Source organism: Anolis sagrei, chromosome 4 (assembly GCF_037176765.1).
Source record: "Anolis sagrei isolate rAnoSag1 chromosome 4, rAnoSag1.mat, whole genome shotgun sequence".
Classification (NCBI taxonomy): Eukaryota; Metazoa; Chordata; class Lepidosauria; order Squamata; family Dactyloidae; genus Anolis; species Anolis sagrei.
In genome coordinates this window covers 37236718-37263259 of record NC_090024.1, presented here as the reverse complement: position 1 = coordinate 37263259, position 26542 = coordinate 37236718, and the positions used below count along the sequence as shown (strand labels likewise).

Genomic DNA, 26542 nt, shown 5'->3' with positions numbered 1-26542 from the left:
TGTTCTTGACCTTTAGCTGAACTCCACTTCTAATGCCCTCATTACTCTTGAATTTGTAAGAGAAATAGTCAAGATCACCTTTTTGCAGACAAAATCACCAGGTAAGTACACTATGGATTTCAGTCTCAACAGCATATCGCATATCATTTGAACATCACATCCCTGAAAAAAAAAATCACAATTGCTATAATTAGAATGATAATTTGGGTAAAACGCTCACTCTTAATATTTTGCAGTACCAGCAAAAGGAAGACAGTTTAATGAAAGGATTATTTTTAATCTTCATGACTGGATCAAACGAGTTGGGTGTATAATTTGCTGAGCTGTAGACTAGGTGTAGAGAACTTTTGACCCTTCAGCAATTTCATCTTATAATTCCATCATTTCCAGTCTGCATGGCCAAAGGTAAGCAACTTTGGGAATTAACCAGCCCTCTAACAATTTAACCCTAATTACTTCTTTTTGTGTAATTAATGGATTGGAGAACATAGTCTCCAACTTCATTAAACATTAAATGTTCATGACTGCATATATAATACAAATATTCTAGATTTCATATTCCTTTAACTGGAAATATCATGTCACACAATAATCAGGTTCACATTGTTGTCTTTAAAAGATTGATTGAGTGTCGCGTTGAGTGTTTGGGCCGCTATTGCGTGTTTGGGCTGTTGAGTGTTTGGGTGTGCTCCATGTAATGATTCTCCCATCCCCTCCATTCTATCCCAGCACAATAGGGACAGATTTTGGGACTAGAGTTCCCATTTCTCAAGGCATGACTCTGAAGTTCTGGCCTTTTTTCTCCAGTCCTCAGAGTGAGGATGAGGGATCTCAGTGTGGGAGCGTTGTTTTCAAAACACTTCTCCCATGTAGCTACTGTCATTTATTGTCTATTAAAAGCAAAGTTTGTAAAGGTCTTTGGTTGGACTACAATTACCTTGTACAGGCAGTCCCCGAGTTACAAACATCCAACTTACAAACAACTCATAGTTAAGAATGGGGGTGAGAGAAAAGGAAGTGAGAGGAATCTAGCCTAGGAAGGGAGATTCACTCCTGAAAGAGTTATCATGAGGGAAAGGTGCCTTAACTGAAGCTTTATCACCAATACTTTTTTCCACAACAAGCCATTTTTTTTTCAAAATCCAATGATCACAGGGATAGAAAGTGAGGTGAAATCTTCTGAACAAGGGCACAGATACCAAAACGAACATTACAAGAGTGTTAACCTTGTGGCATAATGTAAAATAAAACACGTGCGGTTCATGTTTGATCAGCCCACACACTGCCTTGCCAGAGAAAGAAAATATGCCACACAGGTGAACAGTAAAGAACAAGTAGTTTACTCTTCTTACTACTTCATCACACTAAAGAATGAATCCACTTTAAATACTGTTTCTGCCTCCTGCAGAATTCTGAGGCTTGTAGTTTAGAGAGGCTGTTAAAGGCTCCTCCCTGAACTACAAACCCCAGTTCAGAACAACATATGTACCCTTTGGGGTGAGAAGGGAGGCATATAAATGTCATACATAATAATGATGATGATGTGATCAGTTGCATCAATTCACATAATGTCATTCTATGAGAGATTTAAAATAGTCTTTCTTTGTCCATTTGGATAAACTCTTTCAGCAGCTCATGAAGTGAGAGTACACTCCAATGTCTGTCCCTCTCTGCTTCTCTCTTCAAACTGCATAGATCAAGCCTGAACAAAAATGCTACAGGATCCAAAAGTCCCAGGCTCAGCCATCTCCCTGAGCATTGCCCGACAAGATGCAGCTTCATGCATCTTGTTTTACAACTGACACACACATACACACTCATTCCTTGCATGCTCCAACAAACCCGTCCCTATGTCATCCAAATCATGTGTGTGTGTGTGCGCGTGTGTGTGTGTGTGGCTGGAGTTACACTTCAAAAATGTACCTATACTGACTTGAAAACAAATTTAACTTAAGAACAAACTTACAGAATCCATCTTGTTCGTTACTTGGGGGCTGCCTATATTCTCAAAAACAATACATGTAAAGGTATTAAAACAGAACTTGGGGAAATGTGAGGTTTTTTTTGGTCAAAACTGAATTTCCAACCAGATAAATATTTTCATATTTGTGCTAGGCATTTCTTATATGAATGTCATGCTCTGAGCAGCTATATTTGGAACTTAGTGTATCATGCTTAATGACATCACCATGCCCTGCAACTTGTGACAGCATCTGAGGTATGAGTCCTAGGTCTCAGGGTTAGGCCCTAAAATCTCATGGCCTGGGATACTCCTGACTTGGAAACTCTAGTTAGAACATCCAGGTCATAGTAATGTTTATGAATATGATGTCACATTGGCACATTCCTTTGATAAGCACATGTGCATGGCTTTGGTATGTTATGGAGGCCATATCAGGGCAATTTCGAACTACTAGGAAATACATATTTCTCTCTTTCATATGCTTCTGTGTTCAGATATTTTCTTATTTTGCTCTACAACAAGCTGCAAGTTTCAGGAAAATAGTTGGGTATCTTTTATCTTCCAAATGTTTTTGATTACATCTCCCATAGTCAGCCAGGCTGCTTCCACACAGCTGAATAAAACCCCACATTATCTGCTTTGAACTGGGATATATGGCAGTTCAAAGCAGATATTGTGGGTTACTCTGCCTTGATATTCTGGGCTATATGACTGTGTGAAAGGGCCCTCAGTAACCATGAGCTGGGACTTCCAGGAACTGAAGAGCAAATGCCTATGAAATATCAAATATGCATTGCCGTTCTCTTAGATAGTACTTGCTTACTTTACAACAATCTTTTAATTTGATTCCATACATTGTATTATGAATTTAAATTGTTTATTGTGGTTATTTTGGAACAAATACCTTTCAATGCTCAATGTTAGTTTCCACAAAAATCAACTTACTTTGAACAAGTCAACTTTACTAACTATGGTAAAGTTCACATCGATAGCAATGGCTAGATGCATTTTTCCTGGCATCTGTTCCAGTAATTCAGATTCATCTGCAAGACAGAATTATACAACTGAAAAAACCCTTTTTATGTTTTTGGTTTTGTGTGTGTATATGTGTGTGTGTGGCTGGAGCGACGTGATAAACTGCAACTTCTGGTCTAGAGAGTTGGTCATCTGCAAGGACATTGCCCAGGGGACGCCCGGATGTTTTACCATCCTGTGGGAAGCTTCTCTCACGTTCTGGCTTGAGACACTGGAGCTGACCGATGGGAGCTCACCCCACTCCCTAGATTCGAACCACCGACCCTTCAGTCAACAGTCCTGCTGGCACAAGGGTTTAACCCATTGAGCCACTGGAGGCATTGTTGTATGGTACAGTCCCAGATAATTCAGAATATCAGAATTATATAATTACCAGAGTATGGCTAGAAAAAAAATCTTCTGTTTATTTACAAAAGTGGAAAAACTGCAAAAATTATACTAAGCTTTGGACTATTGGGCTGACCAGTATTTCAGTTTACTTTGTGTGTGGTGTTTGTGTTTTTAAAGGAATAGTTATACTTTTGGACTGGGGAAATACCCATGCCTACTCCAGTTTCAAATATATCAAATGCTATTGTTGTTCCTAATAGATAAAAAAGGAAAACATTGTTTCAGAATTTTACCCAGCATTCCTTGGGAGTCCCATGTATACTCATACCAAGTTCGAACACGATTCTGAACAATTCTTGGAATTGTATTAACGTTCATGTATGAAACGGTGTTATCCATAGAAGCACGATAGTAGTTCTGCCCTGCTGTGGCTGCTCCAATGACATCCCGCATCTGCAAATATCATCAGTAATATACATCATATTATAATAGCTTGCTGAGATTTAATGGTCAGTTAGAGGTGCCAACTGGAGATGGCAGTATCTGAACTGGGTATTTTTCTTTAAGAGACAACCTTGTCTACAATATCTAAAGGAGTCACTCAAAGAATGGAGAAAATAGCTATATCGATATCTACCTCTTTATCTATAGTTAAATGCACTAAATATGTTTTAAATCTCAACTGGATTTATCTGTCTAGCCTTCCCAAAGCTAATCTACACTGTAAAATTAATGCTGTTTGACGCAATTTTAAAAACCAAGGCTCAATACTATAGAATGGTAAAAGCTATTAATTTTTAAAAAAATCTTTATCTTTCTCTGCCAGAGAAAGCTGGTTACTCACTAAAATAGGATTCGATACCACTGAGTTCGGGCTATTAAAGTGGTGTCAAACTGCTTTAAGTCTATAGTGTAGATGCACTCATTTTCTAGCTGGGGATGAATCTATCACTGGCAAGGCTGAGGAAAATGAATCCAGTCATGTTTATACCCTTCCCAAGATATTTATTGTAGCTTAACATCAGGTTTAATACAGAAATGCACATATTGATTACAAGATACATTTTAAAATCAAAAGTTAAATTAATTATAATTGTTTACCTGACCAATCAAACTGGAGAATACAAAGACTCCTGAGAAAAAATTCAGAAGTTGAAAAACGATTTCAAACGTGGTTACTGGTTCAGGAAGTCCACCGATAGTAATTAAAGTTCGAACTGCCCAATAGTAACTTCGTAGATACCTGAAAATATTACAGAGTATTGCACCATCATCATCATATTTTTTTTGCTATTTTGTTAAGCAAGTAATACCCAGAGAAGGTTTGTCATTGCTAACATTTTTATTTTTGTTGTAATTTTGTGGATATTTTAAACCTTTCCATTTTCTATTATTCCCTTTAAAATAATGCATTTATAGGAACCGTTTCAAATAGCACCTCCTCGATGAGCAGTGAACTTGTGTTTTTTTTTGGTAAGAACAGTTTTCTAATACAATTTTTTGCAGAAAGCAAAAGCAACAGAAAACTGCTTAGCTACAAAGTTGTTTCTGTACAAATGGAGGTAATGCATGAATTCTCATTCCATTCGCTATAATAATAGAAAGCATGCTTCACCCTCCAGTAGTCATATCTTTGGATATCCTCCCTCCAAATATATCAGATATACAAAACTGTTCATGAACACAAGAGACATTATTGATCACCCCATTAAATTTCAAAAGAAATAGTCTTTCTAAAAGTTAATTCTATAAAAAGGAGTTTGGTTACACAGAACTCCTTTGAAAAGTCAGAAAATGCCAGAAGTTTTGTCTGTGTTTTTCAGTAAGACATCTCCGGAAATGTCAAATATGTCAATGTGATACTACTAGAGCTAAATAACTTATTTTAGGCAATTGGTTAAATTCTGATTGTAACTCAATTTTACCTGTCTCCATCTTCCCATTATTTGCTGAAATAACATAAACAATGTTATTTCAGCAAATAATGGGAAGATGGAGACAGGTAAAATTGAGTTACAATCAGAATTTAACCAATTTCCCAAAATTCAAACTTAAGAAAAATTAAAACAGATTTGGAATCACGACAGGGGTGAGAAATGCAAAAACAAATGAATAACTACAAAAAATACAAAAGAGCTTACATATTTCCTTTGCCATCATAAACCCATTTAGTGCTGCCAAGTCCCTCATAGACTGAGGCACAATAATATACGCATGCATTCAAATGTAAGATGAACAAGAGGTATCCAGTAGTTCGAATGACTCTGCAGAACACAAATAATAGGTAAAAAGAATGTATGTAATTCCTGTAGAATATATATTTCTTTGTTTGTTCTCCCTTTAGAGATCTTGATTTTCATCAATAGTCATGATACATCCTCAGTGACTGTAACAATGACTAGCATTGACTGAGTGAAGAAAACCAGTTGGTAATCTGTCTTCCGCTTCTCCAAAAACCAAATGAACACTGTCATATAATAATGGGAAGACAGCTCTGGTGAGGTATGTATCCCATAAGATAGCTCCGCTTGCAAATTCATTTCAATCAGCTAAGAATACTTATAAAAGATCCAATGGCATTTACTAGTTTTGTCAGATTTTGTCAGTGTGTACATCATACATAGAATTGGGAATGGATACTTACTATTCATCTAAAGTTTTCTATTCAGGATTTCTCTAAACTGAAAAATACAGCAAACAAATAGCCCTGCCTTAAGGCTTGTCTATAACATCTATTCATCCGGAATCCAGTGCTAGCAGCCTTCAAGATACACAAAGATCTCCAGTAAGTATTTGGAGTTTTTTGCACTGAAGTCCAGTTTTGCTACACACTAAGCAAAGTTGGGGGATACTCCAGAGCAGCGGGTTCCCAAACTTTGGAACCCTTTGGAAAAGTCACCCCCCCCCCCCAGGAACCCTAACTCTTTCTCAGTTTTTCCTGTGAAACTAACTCCGTCCCTAAGCATTATGAACTCACAAGGTTCTTCCTTCTTTCATCTATTCCTATTGTCTGAGTGTTTTGTATCATGTAATAGGGTTGGAGAAAAGAGAAACTTTATGAAAAATAATGACGGATGCTTATTTTGTACAAAAAATATTGGATTCACACCAAATGTTCTGAATGAAATATTTCATTTTTGTACTTGAAATAGTTTTAAAATTGGGCTTTATGTTCAAATCTGGGGTGGCACCCAAATTACTCCTATATTTGTTTTTGGTGTATACCCAAACTGAAAACCTTGATTTGCATCAATATTATTTATTTATTTACTGTATTTTATACTGCCATTCTCAGCTCGGGGGCGACTCCTTGCGGTTTACATTAATGGCACAATTCGATGCCCATAACAATATGATAGGTGAACATGAAGGGGAGCATTGCTCAGGTAGCCTTTCTGGCTCCTGACAGCTCTATACTTATCAGTCATTCAGTGGCACAGATTCATTTTTTTCTTTAAAGCAAAGATACATGGAATTTCAATAACTCTACTCTGACACATAGTTCTTTAAAAGATTATTTTCCAGATTTTAAAGGGTTTTTTTGTGGAATCCCTACAATGCTTTTGTGGAACTCTAGGGTTCCATGGAACACAGTTTGGGAACTGCTGCTCCAGAGTTTGCAGGAAACTCTGGAGTTCTCTGTGACCATCTGGACAAGTAGACTAGTTTCATTTAGGCATGATAGTTGTTTACAAGAACACCACCACCATCACCCCTTTTCCTGTTCTGATCAGTGCAGGGAAGGTAAGGGGTAGTACTTGTGTCACCACCATAACTCCTTGCTAGCCATGAAGCTCCCTGTGAGCACCTGGTCATCACAATCACATTTGCTGAAGCCAGAATGGGGCAGCTGAGTATTCAGCAAGAAGGAGGGTGTCACTTTACCCCCTCCTTGCTGGTCAGTAACACGGGCATTATATTATGACTTGAACTCTCATTATAGATGATGTCTAGATGCATTCACGAAGCAATATGCAAAAGGACGGTCTGAACTATTTGGACAGATGCATTCAGCAGGTACATGCTGGATCTAGGGCAGCTCTATGTTACAAATGCCCTGGATTAACTTGCCACATTTAGACACATGTCGCCGCCCTGAGTCGCCTTTGGGCTGATATAGGCAGGGTAAAAATAATATTAAATAAATAAATAAGTAAATCTAACCTTTCCAAAATATCCTTTTGAAGTAGGTTCTTGTAATGCTTTCATTTTCAGACAGCAAACAAAGGAACTGAAAATAATCTTACTCATTGTAAGAGATAATAGATGCTGAAATATTTATCAGGACATCACAACATGAAACTGGAATATATGACGCACATACCTATAGATGTAGGCTTTATCCATTATTCCCTCTAACCGGTCATTAAATTCAAAGAATGTGAGGACCTGAATGTAAACCAAGAAAGAGGAAAAATAACTGTATTTTAAATAGCAATAACGCATTGTGTACTTCCAACATTATAACAATGTTTAAATGATCCATTTTACAGTCATCACTTTGCACAACTGGCAACACTAAAACCCCAACTATTTGACATTTTCAATATTGCTTTTCACCCTCAGGACCTGGGTTATGGATGATACTTTTCCATTTAGCAGATCAGTGATCTTGATGAATTATAATGATAGTGATATTTTAGTCATCCAACCAAAGTTTCTTGAACACAGAGAAAAAATTTCAGTTCTACTAATTTCTGCTCCTAAGTTATTATTTTTTCAACAGGAAGGTGACAGTCGGGATAATTACATTTCTAAATTTTACAAATGAAGAAGGTTTATTTAGACAATTAAATGGAAATGTATAAACAAAATGAAGTGGTGATGGTGGTGGACCCAGAACTATGGAACACATGGCTCTGAGAATGATACCACTTCCAAGGAAGCAATAATTTCCCATCATCCAGGTTGTTTGCACATCCTTTAAGGAATTGCTTTCTGAAAATAATTCAGAACATGACTCATCTGATCTGAGCTCCCAGGGGAAGAAAAAACCACTTGCACTCATTTTCTTTCAGCCAATTGAGTGCAAGGGAACTGCCTCCTTTCCCTCTGACTCTCTTCCATGAAAGCATGCACAAAGCAAGGTCTCCTCCTGGGAAAATGGCTTGGCAGTGACAGTGAGGGAGAGGAATATCACAGACATCCCCAAAGGCATTTGGAGGTGAAAACTATACTTTTATTGCCGGGGGGGGGGGGGGGGACAAAACCATCCCTTAAGCTACATGCTGACCATGGGCCACAATGTACTCACACCTGTGTTCATTTAATAGCATCCACTATTCCTGTGGTACAATAACATGAAATTTGGTTTAGCTTCGTGTTTTCTGAATGTTGGTCTTCCAGAAATTTTGGGCTTCATCTCCAATAATTCCTGACTGTTGGACAAGCTACCTGTGGCTTCTGGGAGTTGGCTTCTGGGAAACACTAGTCTAGTCATTTGTAGGAGGTGGTCTTAATAAGAAATGTCTTTAACAAGAAATGAAAAAAAATCATTTGTCTTCTTGGAAGAACACTGTGAAGATGTACAGATAGTCACCAAGATCCTACATCATGCTGATGGAGTGTAGCTATCTGCCAGTATACATATGGCAACCTGCTCCCTCTGTCTGGTTGCTTGACTTGGGGGAGGGTATTACCCAAATGCTTGCTTGCGGACAAATGTCAGCGTGCTGGAAGAAGCAAAGACCACCAGCATTGAAGCGATGGTCCTCTGCAATCAACTCCGCTGGGCCGGCCACGTTGTCCGGATGTCTGACCACCGCCTCCCAAAGCAGTTGCTCTACTCCCAACTCAAGAATGGAAAACGGAATGTTGGTGGACAGGAAAAGAGATTTAAAGATGGCCTCAAAGCAAACCTTAAAATCTCTGGCATAGACACTGAGAACTGGGAAGCCCTGGCCCTTGAGCGCTCCAGCTGGAGGTCAGCTGTGACCAGCAGTGCTGCAGAATTCGAGGAGGCACGAGTGGAAGGCGAAAGAGAGAAATGTGCCAGGAGGAAGGCGCGTCAAGCCAACCCCAACTGGGACCACCTTCCACCTGGAAACCAGTGCCCTCACTGTGGGAGAAGATGCAGATCAAGAATAGGGCTCCACAGCCACCTACGAACCCACAAGGAAACGCATAATGGAAGACCATCTTACTCGTCCAACAAGGGATTGCCTAAGTAAGTTAAGTATTAACCAAATGCAGCTCTCTCATCCTGGCCACTACAGTTTTGCCTCCAAGGTTATTTAAGTTACTTTTCCATAATCAGAGAAAGCAAAGGTCTCTTCCCCCACTGTTTAGGATGTTCACTTTCTTAATTATTTATTTATTTACTATATTTATATACCGCTCTTCTCAGCCCTGGGGCGACTCAGAGCGATTAACAATAGCAAAATTCAGTGCTCAAAAACATCATAAAGCATTTAAAACAATTAAAAACAGTAGCATAATAATTCTCCATTAGTGAACAGTTAGAACAAATCTGGGAAAAGCCCTGCAGCCAATCTGGGAGCTAAGAGTTGGACTTGCACCCTGCTGCCTACTGGATGTTATTGGTCTTCTGGCGGGACACCTCCTTCTGCAAGATCTTAAGAAGTAACTGTATATACTTATGTTTAAGTCAACTTCATATATAAGTAGAGGGCAGATTTATGGGCCAAATTTCTGGATTTGGATATGACCCATGGATAAATGGATGGTCATTCCACAAGGGAAAGCACTTGTGCTTCTTCAGGTGTTCAGCCGCCACTGCCACTAACATTTTCCTAATAAGCATTAAAAAAAACCAACAACAACAGAAAATGTCATAGTGGAGAGAGTAGAGGAAGTCAGTGCTTCCTTTATGTTTTCCAAGATTGACAAGTCAGAGAAGGGAACACTCAGAAGTATGGTATAGTACTTACATTGACTTTTGGATAAGTTGACCCAAATTTCTTGAACTGATTTTTAGACATGAGTATATACAATACATCTGCATTTTATCACAACACAATATTATACATTTTCTGATAAATTACTGCTAGAAAACTACTTTGAACATTGATTTTAGTTATGAAAATTAATGTCTCCTAAGAATCTGATTAACATTAGTATCAAAAGGCATGTTCCAATCCACTTAGTCAGAACTGGTATAGACAATGAAACCTCTTTTTTTATATATAAAATATAGAAATTTGTGTCATGCCAACAGAAGACATTTGACTCCTTGCTGTGCTTCGTATCTTTGGAAATCTATTCCCTCACTGTCTGCCACTTATCAATGTGATTGAGTCATAATAACTATTCTCAGATTATAATTTCTATCCCAGAAATGAATGCAATAGTAGATAATCTCATTTTACCTTAAATACCCGGTTTGCTCTGAATATTGCGTAAAATCCAAATATAGCATATAAGACATCGAATGGTATTACAGAAAACACATCAAGCTGTTGGAGAAAACAGTACAGTTATACTATTAAATTAAACATTATGCTTTCACAGTTTTGGTGTACAAAAGTTGGAGAAGAGTTATATGCATATAACAATGGTTGCCAAATTAGTGAACACCTATGACCATCATGCATTTGTCCAAATTGCAGTTAATCACTCACCTTGAGAAATAAAGGAAAAACAGGAATACCTGATTCCAGAGTTGTCTTATCTATTAGGTACTTTTAGAGTTTAAGGCAGGCATGGGTAAGCTTCAGCCCTCCAGGTGGACTTTAACTCCCACAATTTCTAACAGCTGGTAAGGTGGCTGGGATTTCTGGGAGTTGAAGTCCAAAACACTCGGAGGGCTGAAGTTTGCCCATGCTTGGTCTAGGGCCTATAAAAATGGCGATTAACAAAAAAGATTATAAGATTTGGGAAGCAAAACAAAAATTAAATACTACTACTACTACTACTACTACAATTACTACTAATTTTGCATCCTGTCTCCATTTCCCGAAGGGACTCAGGGCAGCTTATAGGGGGACAGCCCGATCAAATATAACACAACAAAATTAATAAAACAACTTCATAAACAGTATAAAACATACCACGCATAACACAACCTAAAACAACCTTCGAGCAAACCACCAATGGCCTGAGTGGTAAACAGTTTCTGAGCTCAGGTGGGTGGACTGGTGCAAATCATTTGCAAGGACAGGGCTCATGGATAAAGTGCTGGAGCCAGATGACAAATCAGGGAATGGAGGGAGGGCAATGATAAAGAGCACTATATCTTTGGTTAGGGAACAGCGGTAATGTGTGAGGACTAGGTTTTAGATCATAACTGGGGGCCAACATATCTGGTAAACTGTCTAATCAAAAGCACAGTGAAACATCCATGTTTTTAGTTCTTTGCGGAAGTTGTACAGAGTTGGTGCCAGTCTAATTTCCCTATGGAGAGAGTTCCAGAGCGGGGGGGGGGGGGCACCATCGAGAAGACCTTCTCTCTTGTCCCCACCAACCACACTTGTGATTAGGGTGAGAACGAGAGGAGAGCCTTCCCAGAAGATCTTAGAGATCATGCAGATTCCTAGGGGAAGATGCAGTCACAAAGTTAGGCAAGCCCCAAACCATTTAGGGCTTTATAGGTGATAACCTGCACCCTGAATCGAGACCGGAAACTTATCAGCACACAGTGGAACTGTTTGAACAGAGGGGTTGACTGCTCCCTATAGTTCGCTCCAGTTATCAACCTGGCGGCCAACCTTTGAACTAGTTGCAGTTTTTGTTCAAAAATTCAAATAATGATATTTTTGACTTCTGGTTTGTCATAGATATGGATTTTTGAGATCCATAGAGGTTGATGTGACAAACTCTATGTTTTTGAGCAAAATGCAATATAAGCCAGCTGCGACCATACCTCATGAAGCCTGACTTGATGACTTGACCACGGTGGTCCATGCCTTAGTTACCTCTAGACTGGACTATTGCAATGCACTCTACATGGGGCTTCCCTTGAAGACAGCCCGGAAACTTAAATTGGTCCAATGCTCAGCAGCCAGACTTCTAACTGGGGCAAATTACAGGGAGTGCTCAACCCCCCTGTTTAAGGAGCTCCAATGGCTGCCATTTATCTTCCAGTCCCAATTCAAGGTGCAGGTCATCACCTATAAAGCCCTGAATGGTTTGGGGCCCTCCTACCTTTGTGACCGCATTTCCTTTCATAAACCTGCACGATCTCTTCGATCTTCTGGAGAGGCCCTTCTTTCACCCCTTTCTCTTTCACAGGCTCAACTTGTGGGGACGAGGAAGAGGGCCTTCTCCGCTGTGGGCCCCCGCTTCTGGAACTCACTGCCTAGGGAGATCAGGCAAGCCTCTACCCTAGCTCCTTTCAAGAAAGATCTTAAAACTTGGCTTTTCCAATGTGCCTTCGGAAAGTGACCACTCAACCCATCTGGTTGCTTCCATTTACAGCTGCCCTCAGAATAAAGCACCTTCCCCTGCCCTCTATAAAGGTAAATCCCATTGCTCCTCTCTTTCGGCTCCTCTTTTCTAAACACAGTTTTATCCATATCTCACCCAGGGTTTTAACCTTTTCACATTTTCCTCATACATCTGGCCCGCCCTCTGTGTTTGAGTTTATTAGGTTATTTTATATTGTTTCCTGTATTTGTTATTTTATATATTTTGTTATAATTTATTTTCTTGTCAATCTTGTATTTAATCATGTTGTATTATTTTGTGCTTGGCCTCATGTTAGCCGCCCCAAGTCCCCTTTGGGGAGATGGTGGCAGGTTATAAATAAAGATTATTATTATTATTATTATTATTATTATTATTATTATTATTATTATTAATGTAGGGCCCATCTTTGGAAGATTGCAAATAATTCATTAAATTTCATATGTTGTCAGTGTTTTAATATGACTTCTTGGTTTTATGATGGAGGAATTCCCTTAGAAGTAATTTATTTTATTTCAAAGGAGGACTATTGTGTGCCATAATACTTGGACTGTGAGGAAATAAACTGACACTCAAATATTTAGAGTTTGGAGACCTACTATTAGATTTGTCAAGAAATATAGTATCTGTTATAGAATTGTTTATGTCAAATCATGTAGATGACAACAAAACAAAATAAAATTCATAGCTGCATTCTGGAAGATAGAAGAATGGGACAAATGATCCAAAGTTTGCTCACTTACCCGAAATTTTAATGAACTGCGGTAATATTTCTTCATTTCAGCTGTATCTGACTACAATTAGAAGCAGAGAAACACACTCAGCTCAAACTCAGTAAAAAACAGTCCAGTATTATTCTGATAAACACACATTTTGGAGGAAACAAAGGCCAGGCGGCTTCTATGCAGATGACCTTACTAATTGAGTATGTTGTCTTCATGGTTACTCACATGCTAATGGGTGGATCCCACTCAACACATACAAATCTAGCTTGCTAATTACACCCTTTACCCATGTTTAACCGACAATGGTTCCTTTCTCCCACCCTGGACATTTCACAGGTATATATACTCTATTTACTTCAGATCCCCTGAATATGCCAGCCACAAATGTGGGCAAAACATCAGGAAAAAAAGTCTGCTTAGAACATGGCCATGTAGCCTGAAAACCATACAACACCCCTGTAATTCCGGGCATGAAAACCTTTGACAACACATACTCAGAGATGCTTTGGCAGTTCCTCTGAAATATAATGTGAACTTCATTTGTGTTTTCCCATTTCAGTACTAATCAGGAGTGGACCTTCTTAAACTCTATGATTATATGAAAACTGGTAATTTAGAACATTTTCCATTTCTTTTATGAACCTGGCCTAATAATTAGCAGATCAGTGGATGGCTGATAGTACAGCACATTTTACTGTACCATTAACACAGTTTGACACCACTTTAACTGATCTGGTTCAAAGACATGCAATCCTGGGATTTGTAGTTTGGTGAGGCATAGCATTGATCCATGGCATTAAAGTGGTGTCAAACTTTATTAATTCTACAATGTTGATGCACCTCTAGGCCAACGCTCAAACCACTACAGTGTGCTGACTCTTAACAACATAAAAATAAATACAAATATAATACAAGTAGCAGTTTATATGAGTATGTTTTTCTACCTTAATAGCCAGAGATATAATAAATGGATCAAGGAGATGATCAAGTGATTTTTCTGTCTCTTATTCCGGATATACTCTACTTACTATTATATCTCCACCTCTCACAAATTCTACTCTGGGCTGAAATACCAGTACATCACAGATATAGCAAAGGTCACATAAGAAGTCCACAACAATCCAATTTATCATGTTGCTTGCTGTGTGGACTGGGAATGCCATACGCAGTGGGATGAGCCAGCAATTCCAGTTATAAGTTATGGTAACAAGGAACAGCCATCCTATATAGCGACGATCTGGAAAATAAAGATATGCGTATTCATAGAAGCATTGTTCCAAAGCATAAATTAAAGCAACCAATGGATACAAAAATTAATTGATGAATCTAAATGCAAATGAAGGACCAATCCAGACATTACATATTGGCTAACCTACAGTTTTTGATGTTAAGTAAAATTTCAAATTAGAGATGGGGGGGGGGGAGGGATTGTGTCAGGAATGACTTGCATTAGAGATGGTAAATTTTAGGAACAGGCTTAGCTTTCCGCAAAAGGGAATTTCAGAGCTCCAGGGGCGTAGCCATTGAAAGACTCTCTAATGTATGTATTTTATGGGGATGTGTTTTAATTGTGTTATGCCCCACCTTGGGCAGTGAGGAAAGGCATGTAACAAATTGATGATGGTGATGATGATGATGATACTTGATCTTTCAAAGTCACATTGAGAGAGAAAAATGTCCTTCAGCTTCAAGAAATTTGGAATAAACTCTAGGCACACACAAACAATGCACAGATTGCCCAGAAAATGATGGGAAGATTCTGTTTGCAGAATAAAGAATGTTTCCAGGTAGCCATGTCTGTTTTGTGAAAGCTTGCTGCTTTTTTTTTAAACAAAGAGAACAACAATGTTGCACAACAAAAAATGTATCCGGGAATGTTGCACAACAAAACCAATTTTAATTTGACATTGCTGTTATCCAACATTGCTGAATTACGTGTAAAAATAAAAAGAGTAAACAACAAAAATATTGTATAACAATAATATTGCACAATAATAATATGGATAACAAAACCAATTTGATTTTGTACTTGGCTTGTTTTTGTGTAAATGTTATGGACAGTCCATGAGGCCTCCAGAGGATTCCAGGTTAGAAAATTGGCCCATGGACATGCTGGAGTTGGTTATTCCATTTCAAAGAAACTGTGAAGTTGTCAGAGGCCTCTATAATCATAGAACAGTTCAAACCCGGTATCCACAATTCATACCACCAAGTGGATACTTGGAAGCAATTGATAATAGCAAACTATATATTTTGACTATATTTTGGACCAGAAGATTCCCATAGAATTGTTCTGGAGGACATAGGGACACCAACAAACACTTTCAAGGGGGTGGAGATTTTTTTTGGTGTGGATAAATGAAACCCTCGATATCGAATCTTTGGATAAGGGAATCATATTGTATGTAGCACCATAATGTCATTCTGTGTAAAGTGTTTCGTTGTGAAAGGAAGCACCCATCTTACCTGTGTATGCATCTATACTTTCTGGTAGCTTCAGTTTTTTCATATATGCTTTGATGGGTGGCCTCTTGAATTTACAGCACAGCATGTCACAGTAATGGTCTTCCTCAGGTTTGACTTCTTCTGCCTTTTTTTCTTCATCCTTCTTTTCATCCTTCTTTTCATCCTTCTTTTCATCCTTCTTTTCATCCTTTTTTTCTTCTTTTGGCGGAGGAGGCGGGGGTTGCTTTTTGGGTGCTAAGTAAGTTTTCAAAAGGCAGCTTTTAATGTAAATTACTCAAAAACACCAAAGCACACACTACTGTAGTTGTATGTATAACTACATACTGTAGTTATATTGAAGTCTCAGGTCCAGTTTGATGCTGACAAAATGAACTTTCTTTTTGGCACAATTATGTTGAACTGTGTCATTCTGCACACAGTTGTACAAAATGACAAATTGACAGACAAGACAAGACAAATTGAAAACTTTTCACAAGCATTAAAAGCTTGCACTGTGCCAGCATCACTTACCATCATACTTTTGACTACTGAAATGCCCTAAGTCAGGAGTATTCAACCTTTGGTCCTCCAAGTATTTTGAATTTCAGCTCCCAGAATTTCTGATTGTTGGACAACTTGGCAAGGGCTTCTGAGAGTTGGAGTCCCAAACACCTAAAGGACAAAAGGTTGGACACAACTACCCTAAGTTGTACTAGTGTATTGAGACAACTGAATAGTGACCAAGGTAATATTCTTCTCAGGTGTCTCTGTTAACAACTGTCAATAAAGTTTACATTAAATGCTATTCTGCTATGATTGCAATGTGCATGCCTCGTGTATCAGTGTCCTAATTCAGAAAAGTGGTAACAAGGGATGAAAACCAATATTTTCTATCTCCTTACCTGCACAATGATATCATTAATATTACTTGAATAATATGAAATGTATTTTTTCATCATGGTCTCTGTGAAATTGCACACATGAGTCTTCCATGCATGCACAAAGCAGTTTGGAACCTTCTAGAAACTCTACAGTGAAACATTTTGGCAGTAGCCCTGCTCACTCTTTGTCCCTTTTGTCCACAGCAAAAGCAACAGTTTAAGAACCTCTCAATCTCTAGCTCCAATTCCTAACATTTTTTGGACTTGGACACATTTTTGACTACTCTTTCTGATACTACCTTGGACTTGGCTCATTGATTGACTGATTTCCTGACTACAATTTGGCTATCCTCTGGACTCTGCTCATGCTAAATGGACAGGCAAGTTCTTTCTCTCTGTTCTCCTTGCAATGATGGCATCCATCTCGAGCTGTAATCTGCCTCGAGCTGTAACCCACCTCAAGCTGTTAGGAGGGGCAGGTAAGAAATAAAATAAAATAAATAATAATAATAATTCACAATGATGCTTTAAAAGTGCACATCTAAACCTGCACCTCAAGATGCTGCTGTACAAGCGGGTGCTGATGGGGTAACCTCACCTCCCTGACAATCACACGTCCCTCTAGCAGCCTACCATAGATATGGATTTAGCTTCCACATTGGCTGCACAGCTCTTGCCAGCCTCCGGTGGCCTCAACTCCCATCTAAAAGTGAAAAAGCCGAAGTGCCCCTTAGCTCGCTTCCTCTCAGGCAAAGAGGCCGACCATGCCAAAGTAGTTCAAGAGAAGGGCAGAAAGGGGAAGCAATGAGATGGTGGAAAGCCCTCGGCTCCCCACTCTAAGGTGTTGGGCTCCCCCAACCCCAGGCTGTATCAGAGGGTAACAATACAGATCCTCCACCATTATCACCATTGATCGATTCTATCCTGCCTGCACATCTGATGTTTGTGGAGCCCCAGCAGCTGCCTGTGGAGAGGGAGTTGCTCCTCGCCCCTCCCATAACTATCTCAGGGGGCCTGCCATCGCAAGAGCAAGGAGGATCACTCTCTTTGAGAGTGCTGCCCCCGAATGTGGTCGAGATCATTTAAACAGACAGGAGGGACTCTAGATCGAGGCCACTTCCCCATGTGCCACTCCTCCTGGTCTTGGTATTCCTAACAGTACCATTTTCCATCCACAAGATCTTGGAGCTCCTATTCATGCAGCCTCTCCTGGGACACCTTCTACAGAATAGGCTCCTCACCTGAGCATTTTAGCCATCCCTAGTACTGGGCTAGACTTTATGGCTATTACACCCTTATGATTAGTGCTCACATGAAAGCCTCCACCATCTTCGTCTCTCATGTGTCCTTCACCAGAGTGCGCCAAGTTGCCAGCACCCCCCCTCCCCCAATGTGGTGGTTTTGGCAAAAGGAAGGGCATTGCCTTTCTAGATCAGCAAGGAAGAGATAATGAATCAAACCTTGGAGCCATTTCCAGAAACACTAAACAAGCCCTCACTAGATGACCCTCTTGAGGACACTGAATCAATGCTCTCGAACAATCTGTGTGGATTTTCAGCCTTCATGATGTGCCTCTCACATGCCCTGAGCTTAACACTGGCACAACCAACTGTTGATAGAGGACCTGGTATTCTCTTTTTCATAGCACAAGGCCCCAACTGTTACATTGAAACTGCACTATATGGTAAGTTTAGACTCAAATAATGCTGTTCAGTGCAGTTCAAGTATATTATATGAGTCAACACTGACCATATAATGCAGTCTCAAATCGTATAATATGGCAGTATAGATGGGACCTCTAATATTGGGCAGGATACAATTTCAATTGACTTACTGGCTGTTGGACTGGGCTCGGGAGAAGAGATGACGGGATCTGTCAGCTTTTCTCTATACACAGCTGTCCTTTCTTTCATTTTCTTGACAATTTCTTTTAGCTGTTCTTGGGCATATTCATTTATGGGTGTTCCTGGTCTTTTATTCTCTGCACTATTTGGGCATGGATGGGATGAGAAAGAACAGTTGAGAAGTTAGAAACAAATTACAGCATTGATATAAGTTTGACACATAGCAAATAACAATAATTTTTACTAATTCAAAATAATTAAATAGTAATATAGTAAGTAAGAACATATGATTACCAGGGAAGCATTGAGTGACATATATAGTCCTTTGCCTTGAGTAGCTGATGTTATTTTGTTACATAGTTCAGGTCTTCACAAGTGTCCTGTACTATGCTTCCTTAGCAGAATATTTTGAAGTTGTTTCATAGTAGCTATCAAAAGCCCCACATTAATGTTATGTTCAAAGTAGGCCTCCTAATTTGCCACTCCCTTGACATCCTGGAATCTTAAATCAAGGTTTCTTCTTGGTTTATCATTCCTGACTTGTATGGAAGCGAAAAGATGATTTTTCATGCTGATGAGTTCATGAATTGTAAATGAAAGCTGAGAATTCTGCTTGACAGAAATGTGGCACACCTTTCATGCATACTCCTTTACTTTATATATGAGTGGGATAAACACATGAAAAGAAAAACATATAGTAACCTATGTGGAACATCCAGAGTCCTTGACCTCCAGAATACAGTGTATCACAAGCGTGATTGGCAGAGACAAGGGATAGAGTCTTCTCAGTGATGGCCCCCTCCCCAGAGGTATTAGATTGCCCCCCTCCATCCTGACTTTCAAAAAAAAAAAAGGTAAAAACTTGCCTCTTTGAGCAAGCTTTTGAGAATGCAGTGGAATAGATAACATGAAACTATGAATGATGAACATGGAATGGCCAGACGATGTTACTAGAAAATGATTTTAACAAGATGACATTGGTGACTACATGTTTTAATGGTTTTTATATATGTTTTTATATTGTTATGTTGACTGTTTTTAATCACAGTTTTATGAATGCATAGCATCGAATCATGCCAATCTGTAATCCTCCTTGAGTCGCTGTTTGGTTGAGAAAGGTAGGCTATAAATGACGTAAATAAAAAAAAATAAATATACAGAGGCATAGGATGATGTAGCATTATTACCATGAACATATGAAGAACTACTTTCAATATAACATTTTTCACTTCTGTATGACTTGCTCGTCCACTGGTAATAAAGACATATGAGCAATTGGCTGTCTCAGATATATGCAATATGCAAGAAGGATGAGTGGGGGAAATTCACCTCTTGCCAATGACCTTGTCCACCTTTTACAAAGAGCTATACTTCTAAATTAGGCGAAGGAAAGACATTTTTCATGTCCAAATTACACTTGATTCATAAAGTGGAAAAGTAAATAGGCTGACAATGGTAAGGAAGCTCATTGGATCATCCTTTGCCACAAGCAATATGACAATCAATGCATATAGGATTAGGTAGTTAAACTGGCATATATTGTTATCTTAGAATCATAGAGTTGGAAGAGACCTCATGGGCCATCCAGTCCAACCCCCTGCCAACATAGGAGAAAACTCTGTACTCTTGCAAGAAAGTGTACATTGATTCTTTTGTGCCTTATTCCATATTATTTCCTGCCATTGGACTCATAAGCTAAAGGAGAAAAGATGGAAAAGTGATGTACACACGCGCATCTTTACAATTAAGCACAACTAAACATTTGAACTAATGAAGGTTTGCAGCTTTAATGCTAACACTATCATGGAGAACACAACTCCCATGAACAATACCTTCATCCTTTGGAAAAATGAATTTGTTCTTTGTAAATCTGATTTTTGAGTTACAGCATGTACATAAAACTGACTCAGTACATTAACTTGTGCTGAGTTTGCATTGAAGCCGTAGCCCCCTGACCCTTATTCACTCATAGCATGAAAGATAATCCATTGGGGCATAAGAAAAATAGATCTGAATACAGCTGCAGAAGGAGTCTGCATTTAATTTAAATATTTGCAAAGCATGTTAATGTATTTTTAAGCAACATAGAGAATACCCTTATGACTGCAATGGGTGGATCATAAACATATGATAAATTGGCTTTAGTTTGAATGAGTAACCAAATATTTACCATTTTACACAACTCTCTTGAGTATGGAAAATGTAGAAAGTCAAAGTTTGAGTGATCAGCTGGAAATAAAACTGTTGTTCTGCCTTTTGCCATTTTGAAAGAAAAATAGGCTGCCTTTCCATAAATGCTGGAATCAAGTTTCCCTATTTGTATCATTATGGGAATGCTATTTGTTTGAAAGGGCACAAAATGTAGCTTGCTGCCCTTCCTAGTTTTTCCCACAGCTTTTTTGGATAACTTATGCTTTTTGTTATACACTCTTATCAGTCTTGCCTGGAAGAGAATGATGTCTATAGTTCTCATGGGCAGAGGAGCATGTTCCCACAGAATGCATATCTCTTCACAATTTGAATGAGCAGGACCCAGGACCTCATCAGATGGAGGCCCAGAAGCCGGAGGACAGCAAAGGAAACTGTGGGATAGTGTCCAGCTTCACCCCTTACCATGGTTGGTCATAGGCTCCCATCTCACAATGTTTTCCAGTTAGAATCATAGAATCATAGAATCATAGAATCAAAGAGTTGGAAGAGACCTCATGGGCCATCCAGTCCAACCCCCTGCCAAGAAGCAGGAATATTGCATTCAAAGCACCCCTGACAAATGGCCATCCAGCCTCTGCTTAAAAGCTTCCAAAGAAGGAGCCTCCACCACACTCCGGGGCAGAGAGTTCCACTGCTGAACGGCTCTCACAGTCAGGAAGTTCTTCCTAATGTTCAGATGGAATCTCCTCTCTTGTAGTTTGAAGCCATTGTTCTGCGTCCTAGTCTCCAAGGAAGCAGAAAACAAGCTTGCTCCCTCCTCCCTGGGGCTTCCTCTCACATATTTATACATGGCTATCATATCTCCTCTCAGCCTTCTCTTCTTCAGGCTAAACATGCCCAGTTCCCTAAGCCGCTCCTCATAGGGCTTGTTCTCCAGACCCTTGATCATTTTAGTCGCCCTCCTCTGGACACATTCCAGCTTGTCAATATCTCTCTTGAATTGTGGTGCCCAGAATTGGACACAATATTCCAGATGTGGTCTAACCAAAGCAGAATAGAGGGGTAGCATTACTTCCTTAGATCTAGACACTATGCTCCTCTTGATGCAGGCCAAAATCCCATTGGCTTTTTTTGCCGCCACATCACATTGTTGGCTCATGTTTAACTTGTTGTCCACGAGGACTCCAAGATCTTTTTCACACGTACTGCTCTCGAGCCAGGCGTCCCCCATTCTGTATCTTTGCATTTCATTTTTTCTGCCAAAGTGGAGTATCTTGCATTTGTCCCTGTTGAACTTCATTTTGTTAGTTTTGGCCCATCTCTCTAATCTGTCAAGATCGTTTTGAATTCTGCTCCTGTCCTCTGGACTATTGGCTATCCCTCCCAATTTGGTGTCGTCTGCAAACTTGATGATCATGCCTTCTAGCCCTTCATCTAAGTCATTAATAAAGATGTTGAACAGGACCGGACCCAGGACGGAACCCTGCGGCACTCCGCTCGTCACTTCTTTCCAAGATGAAGAGGAAGCATTAGTGAGCACTCTCTGTGTTCGTCCACTTAACCAATTACAGATCCACCTCACCGTAGTTTTGCCTAGCCCACATTGGACTAGTTTCCTTGCCAGAAGGTCAAGTTGTCTCGGGCTTCTTCCCATGCTGCCCCCAGCTTCTTCAATGAGTAAGTATTGTGCCCTATCTCCCCAAGAGGACTCAGGGCAGCTCACAACATAAAAGGCAAACATTCAATGCCATAAAAAATACAACAATGAATTAAACAAATTCAGATAGACCACACAGCACACTCAACAATCATACAAATCACATGAGAAGCAATAACAACAAGTTAAAACAACATCAATAAAATGAGGGCTTGAAAGGGCTGCAAATAGAAGCAAAGGTTGCCTGCTTTGGCCTGCCCATAAGAATTCTAGCAGGGATGCTCATAAACATTTTTGCTTGAAATCGGTCACCCATATCCATGGGGCTTCCTCTTGGTGCACTGCCAGTGTGCTGCCAACATGCTGCTGGGATGGAGCCCCACTGGAAGTAGTCCTGTATCACATGATGTTTTCTGGCGGACTCCATTCTGACAGTATGCCAGCAGTGTCTACATTGTCAGATTAGACTGCTGTATATTTGGTCAGTGCAGCCCCAGATCCAGTATGACACTTTGCCTTTGGCAGTGGCAGGCGTATATAGATCTTACCAGGACTGGCAGCCATTGATAGAACAGACCCTCCAACATCTCACAGATGGAAACTGAGAAACCTATGGATAAGCAATATCAGAGTGTGGTCAAAAGGTGTTGTCAGGCAAAAAGTAGACTGAAATTCTAATTGAGGAAGAATAGACAAGGTTATTATTTTAAGCAGAGAAACTTAGATATTTATGTAGTGAGTTCATGAAGCCCTGAAATGATACCCAAATCAATAAATACAAACTATGCGTGTGTGAGTATACACACAGCATAACTAAAAGTAAATAGGATATTTGAAGTAACATATACAAAGTGTTCTGTGTTTTGAGTTCTTCTGGAGAGACTTCTCTCTGTTCCACCACCTTCACAGGTACATCTGGTTGAATGAAGGAAAGTGCTTTTGTGGTGACTTCTCTCAGGCTCTAAAATTCCCTTTCCAAAGCAGTTGGCACTTCCATTATTATGGTTCCACAGAGAGAGGGGTTTTTTATTGTTTCAGCAGGCTTTGAGGATTGATTGCTTAGTGGGAACAAGCCTTGTATAATGTGCTGAATATTCTTTCCCTCAATTTTTTAATGACTTACATTTTCGCTGGTTTAAATTTTTTATATAGTTTACTCTATATTCTAATGTATACATCTAGAGATTATAATTTTAAAATCATCCCCCAATATGTAGGTTGACACAGTACTTCCCTTTTATAAAAAGGGAATCACCTTTTTTATAGGCGAGAGAGGAAAGACAAAAGGCAAGAGCTTAGTCCATCCTGGGAGAATTTAAAAGAAGCACCAATCTCCTGTACTTTCTCTGTTGTGGCATCTGTTTTGGCCTTTTTGAATGTCTGGGTGGTGAAATAGTGGAGGTGGCTTGGGTACCTGGCCCTAAAGGGGTCTTTGTGCCTCCTCCTCTCAATGGAATGACCCTCAGTTTATCAAAATCCATAATTTTGGCCCCAGACCTGTCCTCAACATATATGGGAAATCAGTATATATGATAATTACTTTAAAAATGTTTGTATGCCACACGTTTTTAAATACTGTTTAAATGTAGCATGCATTGAACTGAAAAAAGGCAGGAGGTAAAAAAAATCCTACTCAAAATTATTTGTTTTGAAGTAGCTGGGAAAACAAAGGGGCAGAGAAGAAACTGTGTCCATGTTAAATGATAATTGCATGGGATGATATGTTAATGCTTTCTAGCATGTGCAGTTAATGTACCTTCATCCCTGCCTACTTCTCTAAAATATTTCAAATGGACGTAAGGTTGCTTGTGGAACCCCTGAAACACTGCTGGAACATTGTCTCTGTGCAATTGCCTTAAAACAAAAATTAAAACTGTACTCGGCATGGCACTGTGTTATCTAGCAATGTCCTCCTCTATTGCCAAGATTCTGTTCAGCAAACATTCCTGTGGTGTTAATTAAAGCTCCCTTGCTCATAATTTTTCTCTCTTTTATTACTTCCTGTTCAGTGTACTTGGGGGATTAGTGATACATGGCCACTTAATCCCCTCTTCATTACCTTATGGGCATGGGTTTTAATTACTGTTTTCTTTTCATTCTTTCCCTCTGTTGTGAAATAATATGACAACTGGCCTTTTTTGTGGTCCTTTGTGACTTTGATGGGATACTGTGGATAGGTTAATGCTTTGGGATCGGGTCTCTTTTTGTGGTCATGTTCACACAAGTAATTAAGGCAGAATCAAGTTTATTGTTGATAGGAGAATGCTGATGTAGACTTGCCCATCTGTTTCCACTTGGATTCTCCCACAAGTGCTTGCCAACTTATGGCGGTCTCATTAATTTCATAATATTTCTTCTTGGTGTGTGTCTTGAAATCATTTCTGACTCATGTCGACCCTAAGGTAACTGTATCATGGCAGGTTTTGTTCAGAGAGGGTTTACCTTTGTCTTCCTCTGGGGCTGAGAGAATGTTGCTTGCCCAAGGTCATCCGGTAGGTGTCCATGATTGAGGATTCAAACCCTGTCCTCCAGAGCCACAGTCCAATGCTCAAACCATTACTCCATGTTTTCTGTGCCATGCTGGTGGAGTGTAAGTCTCCATTCGTATGCTTATGGCATCCAAAGAGATGATATACAACAACAGCCAAAGTTTACATGCATGCCTCTGTCCCCTGAACTACTGATTGGCTGTTAGAGTCTGTCTAACCTTGTTCCAACTGCTTCAAAACAAAGAAATAAGAGGAACATGCCACTACCTCTTTACAAAGGCTATAAAGACCTCTTCAAGGCCTTATTTCCCCCTTTCTTCTATTTGTTGACAGAGCCTGCCAAGTGTCATCAGACGATGCTGGCTTGGTCTCTCCCACATTCCTCCCAAATGGGAGGGGAAGTGTCACAAGTTGCTTCTTTTTACACAACAGAGAGGAAAGTGTTTAATGCATTGTCGAAGGCTTTCATGGCCAGAATCACTGGGTTGTTGTAGGTTTTTTCGGGCTATATGGCCATGTTCTAGAGGCATTCCCTCCTAGGAGAGAATGCCTCTAGAACATGGCCATATAGCCCGAAAAAACCTACAACAACCCAGGAAAGTGTTTGTCTGGTAGCTCCAATTGAGCTCCCTTCACTTTCCACTCCATTGCCCTATATGATGGGAGAAAGGGCGACAGGGCAACCTACGTTGCTGTCCTTTTCCCCATCTGATGGAGACAGTCCCCATCATTATTTATTTATTTTTATCCCGCTTTTCTCCCACAGATGGAACTTGAAGCAGCAAACAAACAGTAAAAAAACCAAAACCTACATAATACAATAACACATTACCCCCCCTCCAACCCAAACATATAAACAATAAACCAGGCACATTGCATAAACACATTATATACCATATAAAATAAGCATAAAAATAACAACATTTATCACTATCATTAAAATCCCTGGGCCACAGGCCACTGAGGTTGCCCTCCACCATAGGATGGGGGAAGGAGGGAGGGCACGCAAGATGCCATGAGCTGCCTCTTGCACCTTCCCCTTCACCAGTGACTGCTGGTGATATGGCATGGCCCCAAGGGCCATGTGAAGAGGTCATATATTTGTTCTTCTCTCTCTCTATGATCAAAACCCAAACTGGAAATAAGGTTCAGAGCACCTTGGAAAGTCTCTTTTAATTTTAGAATAAAACCCAGGGAACAATTATCCTTCCACTTATAGGAAAGCCACAAACTTTCACTGATATACTATCCATCTCTCATCTGTTTTAATGCCCTCAAGTATTTCACACATGAAAATTGGGATATGTGTAGCTAGGAAAGTCTTGTCAAGATGACAAAGGTTACTAATGAAGAAGAACATGCAAGCAAGGAACTATTGCAGCAGTTTGCCTTTCCCTGACCCTATAGGGAATAAGATCCTACCCTCTCTTCTCATCTTCCCTTATTGAGTTGAGTGCACATTACCTTTGTATTTAAATTCAGTTTGCAGCAATTGAAGATTGCTGGAGACAAAGGGGAAAATAGAAGGAGAATAGAGAAATTGGGACAGTATAAAATAAAAACATAGGATAGCAGAGTATTAATCCAAATTTAGACAACTCCACAGATAACAGCATTTTTCATCCTTAGAGATGACATCCTAATTTACTTCCAAATAAC

The 26542-nt window shown here is 39.6% G+C and overlaps 1 protein-coding gene across 3 annotated transcripts in view; it reads right to left on the bottom strand.

The window, feature by feature from the left end:
• The window catches only part of CNGB3 (cyclic nucleotide gated channel subunit beta 3), a 77760-nt gene that overhangs the window by 17146 nt on the left and 34072 nt on the right, over positions 1 to 26542 (bottom strand). For all 3 annotated transcript variants that reach the window (XM_060775567.2, XM_060775569.2, XM_060775568.2), the window contains exons 4-14: positions 18577 to 18728; positions 15883 to 16116; positions 14445 to 14653; positions 13435 to 13485; positions 10657 to 10743; positions 7653 to 7717; positions 5470 to 5592; positions 4430 to 4571; positions 3622 to 3781; positions 2909 to 3006; positions 79 to 162 (exon numbers count right to left, since the gene is read on the bottom strand). In XM_060775567.2, the coding sequence (XP_060631550.2) occupies positions 79 to 162; positions 2909 to 3006; positions 3622 to 3781; positions 4430 to 4571; positions 5470 to 5592; positions 7653 to 7717; positions 10657 to 10743; positions 13435 to 13485; positions 14445 to 14653; positions 15883 to 16116; positions 18577 to 18728 (1405 nt within the window). The remainder of the gene's footprint in view (positions 1 to 78; positions 163 to 2908; positions 3007 to 3621; positions 3782 to 4429; positions 4572 to 5469; positions 5593 to 7652; positions 7718 to 10656; positions 10744 to 13434; positions 13486 to 14444; positions 14654 to 15882; positions 16117 to 18576; positions 18729 to 26542) is intronic.